This window comes from Limulus polyphemus, unplaced genomic scaffold (genome assembly GCF_000517525.1).
Source record: "Limulus polyphemus unplaced genomic scaffold, Limulus_polyphemus-2.1.2 Scaffold348, whole genome shotgun sequence".
Classification (NCBI taxonomy): domain Eukaryota; kingdom Metazoa; phylum Arthropoda; class Merostomata; order Xiphosura; family Limulidae; genus Limulus; species Limulus polyphemus.
The window spans coordinates 475623-481471 of NW_013665958.1; the positions used below are offsets into that span (position 1 = coordinate 475623).

Consider the following 5849-nt stretch of genomic DNA (forward strand, 5'->3'; position numbering starts at 1 on the left):
AACAAACATGGTGTTCAGTACCTTGTCGTCTGATTGTAATAGAATAGCACCAGCGCCACAATCGCTGGCATCAACAGCCAATGCGAAAGGTTTATCAAAGCTAGGTGCCATCAATACAGGGTAAGAGCATAACAAAGACTTGACCTATTAAAAAGCAGATTGACATGTTTCAGACCATTTGATTTTTTATTTTTCTTCAAAATGTGTGTTAATGGTACAGTGATGTCAGCAAAATTTGTACAAAACTTCCTGTAATAACCAGCCATTCCCAAAAATCTCATCAAACTTTTCTTGTTGGTAGGAGTTGGATAATTCACAATACAATCAACTTTGGCTTGAATTGGAGAAACTTGACCATGACCTACTACATGACCTAAATAAACAACTCTGGCTTTTCAAAAGTCACTTTTTGCCAGATTTACAATGAGATTAGCTTTCTTAAGCCTCTCAAAAACATCACGTAATACATATAAATGTTCGTCCCATGTGTCACTGGAAATTACAATATCATCAACATAAATTCCAACATCTGACAGATTGTTCAGGCATTGATTCATCATTCGCTGAAAAGTTGCTTGAGAATTTTTCATCCCAAAAGGCATTACATTGTACTGGTTTACCAATCACGAGTAACAAAAGCAGAGATTTCTTTTGCTCTGTCAGTTATAGGAACAGCCCACTATCCCTTTAGTAGGTCACACCTTGTGATATATATATATATAGCTTTTCCAATATTATCAATACAATCTTCCATTCTTGGGATGGGGTAGGAATCTGTCTTTGTCAAGCATTTACTTTGCGAAAGTCTGTACAGAATCTAACCGAGCCATCAGATTTAAGAACCAGTACACGATGTGAAGACCAGTCACTTTTACTGGGCTCTGTAATGCCGTTTTCCAGCATGTAATATATTTATTTACGCATTTTATCGGCCTTGATTGGATTACCCCGATATGGATGTTGTTTTACAGGAGAAGCATCACCTATATCTACATCATGCACAGCGATGTTGGTTTGAGTAGCAACATCTGGCAATATACATTCGTATTCATTCAATAAACTAGTAAGTTGATTTTTCTCTTCAGGGGGCAAGTGGTCGAGTTTTGAATCAAGATTGGCCAGAATGTCAGAATTACTCAGTTTGATGTAGCATTCGTCTAAATATTTTCAAATTTATGGGTGTCTGAGTCAAAACAACTGCCATCAGTATAAGGAGAACACTCAACGGATAAAATATTTTCGGATGCATCTCGTATGTGATAGGGCTTCAACATACTGGTATGACACAGCTGGGTAGCCATTCGACGATCACGTGTTTTTACAACATAGTCCGTATCATTGACTTTCCGAATAACCTCATAGGGACCATGATACCTAGCTTTGAGTGAATGTTCCATAGAGGGTAACAATACCAAGACCATGCCACCAGAATGTAACTTACGCTCTTCAGCCTTACGGTCATAAACATTTTTCATTTTAATTTGGGATGACTTCAAATTTTCTCGAGCCAATTCACAAGCACGTAGGAGTGTGGACCGAAACTTGGATACGTAAGCCAATAAGTGCATTTCTTTTGGATCATCTTCCAACCATTGTTCCTTCAGAAACTTCAAAGGACCACGCACTGAATGGCCAAACACCAACTCAAACGGGCTACACCCTAACGACTCCTGAACTGACTCACGAACAGCAAATAATAATAAATTAACTCCTTCGTCCCAATCCTTCTCGTTATCGAGACAGTAAGTCTGAATTATATTTTTCAAGGAAGAATGGAATCTCTCAAGAGCTCCTTGATATTCTGGATGATACGCAACTAGATTTGATCTGTTTAGCATCAGGCCGATAAACAACTTGTTGAAACAACCCTGACATAAAATTTGATCCCTGATCAGACTGAATTTCTTTGGGCAAGCCAACAAAAGTAAAGAGATTGACCAAAGCCTTAGAATTTTTGGGGGCTGAAATTTTTCTCAAAGGGATAGCTTCAGAGAATCGAGTAGATGCACATATGATAGTTAACAAATACTGATTCCCCGATCGAGTTTTTGGTAAAGGCCCAACACAATCAACAATCACACGACTGAAGGGTTCTTCGACTTCTTGAGAAGAGGTTTGAGAAGAGCAACAGGAATTTTCTTGTTAGATTTTCCGACCAACTGACAGGTATGACAAGTTTTGCAAAATTGAGAAACGTCTTGCCTAATTTTTGGCAAATTCGTTACAAGTGTTTTTGTAGGTTTTGATTCATGATTATGGGTATTATTAAGTTATGTTGTGGCATATTTGATTTAATATATTTTAACACATTCTTCTCAGCTGTGTTGTATTAAACCAGTATCATAAATTCTCTAGATAACGATGGTGTTTTACAAAGAAGACTACATTCTTTTACACTACACCTATCATAATACTTTACGTTCTTATGTTATTTGATTGCAAAAAATGATTTTTTTTTCCAATTTTTAACCCAGTCCTGAAACTGCAGTGGACGTGTTCACCGTAATTCCAGTATTCAGTTTCGCGTATCAGGTAAGTTGTTTTTTGCGTTAGATTTTTTTATGAAGAAACTGTATAAACTATATTTAGTGTTTAATGGATTCTATCAGTCTAAAAGGAAATTCTCAAAGGAGTTTTATCTTTCAAGATTTTTTCAAAACCCTTTACGAAAAAGGGCTGACTTAATTTATTGTTAGAGAAAACGCCCCTAAACATTTTTTTTTCGTGTGCACGTGTTATCAGTTTGTTTTATTTCTGCGTCATTTTTTTTTCGGGGCAATGTACACTCCCAGCTAAGATGTGTTAACGCATTACCAACCATTTTTCTATTAACCCTAAAATCATAACTAAACATCTTATATGTTTGAAATTTTCAGCAGTGAGTTCTCCGGTAACATTTTGTGAAGAGACTATAACCACTAAAGTTAGTTAAATGCTGATGAAAATTAATGTAAATCACAACTCGTCCGTATTTAGAAAGGTCTCTTAAGTTTGTTTGTTTGTAGTTAAGCAAAAAGCTACACAAAGAGATATACGTGCTCTGCCCACCACGGGTATCGAAACCCGGTTTCTAGCGTTGTAAGTCCGCAGACATGCCGCTGTGCCACTGGAGGGTAGGTCTCTTAAATTTGCAAATGAAGTTGTGAGGTGGAAATAAATTTTGCATGTAATATTTTTATTCATAGATTTTAACTGGTTGATAATAGAAGCTTCTAACAAAACAGTCATTTTAAACACATTTTTAAGGCTTAAACTAATTTCATTTTACTCCACAGTTTTTTTTATTTTCATATGCACAGACAGCAAATTTGCTACATTATTAATTAATTTTAGTACTGGGTCATATTACCAACTAAAAACAACCAGATACGAATGTAAACATCTTCTTCCTGACATATTGTCTACTTTGACCAGAAAGCTAGTCCAATAAATAACAATAAATAAAGTACATGTTTTTATGACCCATATATCAGCATGGATAAAGGCTGTTTTGTTGACTTAGCACTAATCTATCTATTAACATGTAAGTACAAATGACTATAAAAATACAGTGTTACTAACATATTATACACATGGTAAACCATGTCTAATTCGAACCTGAATGACATATAGAGAACAGTTTTATAATGTTCATTATGTCAAGCTTATGATGGATTTTTTGTAGAACATATACTTATATTTAGTGTACCTTGCGAATGGGTACGGTCCTACATTTTATCGCAGGAAAAAAAGTTTAGTATAATAAGTTTCTTTAACATTTTATGTTGAATTAAAGTAATATTTCAAAGCAGAATGCTCACAGGATTGTTAACATTTCAAAGCTGAAGGGTTTGTTTCAATTCACACGAAGTATGTTTAATGTTTCCTTTTGTTAGCTGTCAGCCCGCTTCTTGCATTAGCCATTTAAATATATACATTACATGTATAATACATACGAGGCCTAATAAAGTTTATGAAATATTAAAGCTTTATGATTTTTTTGTGTTAACAAAAAGACTGATGTACTACACAGCTTCTGATTGGATATTACTGAGTGAAACCGTGCTTGCACAACACAATCAAAATCGAGGCGTGATTTTTGCAACTCTTATGAGAACTATATCAATCAAAGGTCCACAGAAAAAATAAAATAAAACTCGTTCCGCAACTTATATTTATACACTTTAAAACTTTCTGTGGACGTCATCTCTTCCAGAATCCAGTCCAATCAAAACCCCTTTCTTAAAGGATGTTGAACACAGTTTAAAAACCCAGTTCCTTCTAGACTACACTGGATGATTAAATTATAGTTGTATAACAAGTTCAAAGCCACAATGCCGAACGACAATCTGTGCCCATTTGATTTATGTAATCAGTTGATCCTAGGACCTAGCATGCCCGGATCCTTTGGCACTAGCATTTAAACAAGAGTAGGCAGTGGGTGTCTTCCATCTACCTACAATTTAAAATTAGGAACGGTAATGCGTAGATATCCTTTGTGCAGTTCTTGCGGAAGTCTGAAACGAATACTTTAACATTTCTAGGAAACATCTCTAAGCTTACTTATGAAGAACTAAACAAATTATAACGTCATTGGTGAAGGTATATATTCAAATTTCAATACAATAGAAATTGATAATTTTACAGAACTTTTTATTAGTAACTAGTATGTTTAGAAATTTATTTATTAATTTAATTCGTCTTCTGTTGTTGTTTCACTGATAATTCTTCCAATATCGGTAACATTTTCTGTATATTTTTTCACTTGTACAGTTATTTAATTATAATAAGCTAAAACGATTAACTCAATAATCTATTTCTTCACACCTCGTTAAAGTTTATGTCACATGCAAGTTTTTGACTTCATTAAAACTATGACAATGAATCCAAAAACTCATAATAAACATAGGTTATGTTGAATATTTAGTATCTGTAATTATTACTCTTATACAACAACTTTGAATTATATATTTGCCATTTATTATAACCAACCCAGTACTTAGTTTTACTGTAACAAGTAACACCAAAAGTGTGTTACTTTTTTATCAATGAAGTTTTTCATCGTCAATTGAAAATCTCCGAATAATATATACATATTGTATGAGTATTTTAATATTTGTCATTTAAATTATCCACTTAATTTCTTTGGCAGTCCAACATGATTTCCTGTTATACAATTTTTCTTACTGTTATACTTGTATTCATTGTTCATAGTGGTGTGTGTTTTTTCAAAAAGAACTTCAAAACACGTATTTTGTTAGACGTTTTTTTTTACTATTCAGTAACAATTGAAATATATATTACAGGATATTGGAGGTAGTTTATAGATAATCAAAATATATATATATATATATATACATACATTTCTATCAAACACTTCTGTTGTCAGACACATGAAATCGTTGTTCCGGTATACAGCTGCATGAGGAATCGAAATTTACGGGAATTCACCAAAGCAACGTGTTTATCCATGATCATTCTTTTTTTCATCTACTGTATGGCCGGTTCCTTTGGTTATTTAACCTTCGGAACCAGAGTACCACCAGACATTATGCAAGGATATGGAGGCAAAGATCCTGTTGTTCTCATTTGCATCGGAGCTCTGGTGATCAAAATGGTTACCACATATCCTCAGATTCTTCTTTGTGGAAGGTGAGATATGTAAAATAATGAATTTTTGTACAATTTGATGATTGAAATAAGTTTGATTGTGATGATAAGCATTTATCAATAAAGTTTATGGGAATATTTGTTTTAAAAGTTACCCTTTATACACTGCTTATATATCCTAAAATTTAGACGAAATATGCAAAGACAAAATATACAGACAGAAAAAATGATAAATGTAACAAACAAACAAATTAAACTTT

The 5849-nt window shown here is 33.7% G+C and overlaps 1 protein-coding gene across 1 annotated transcript in view; it reads left to right on the plus strand.

The window, feature by feature from the left end:
* Nucleotides 1-5635, plus strand: part of LOC106457580 (putative sodium-coupled neutral amino acid transporter 7) — an 18691-nt gene extending 13056 nt beyond the window's left edge. Inside the window, exons 6-7 of the mRNA XM_013917018.2 lie at nt 2475-2532; nt 5369-5635. Coding sequence (XP_013772472.1) covers nt 2475-2532; nt 5369-5635 — 325 coding nt within the window. The remainder of the gene's footprint in view (nt 1-2474; nt 2533-5368) is intronic.
* Nucleotides 5636-5849: the final 214 nt, after the last annotated feature.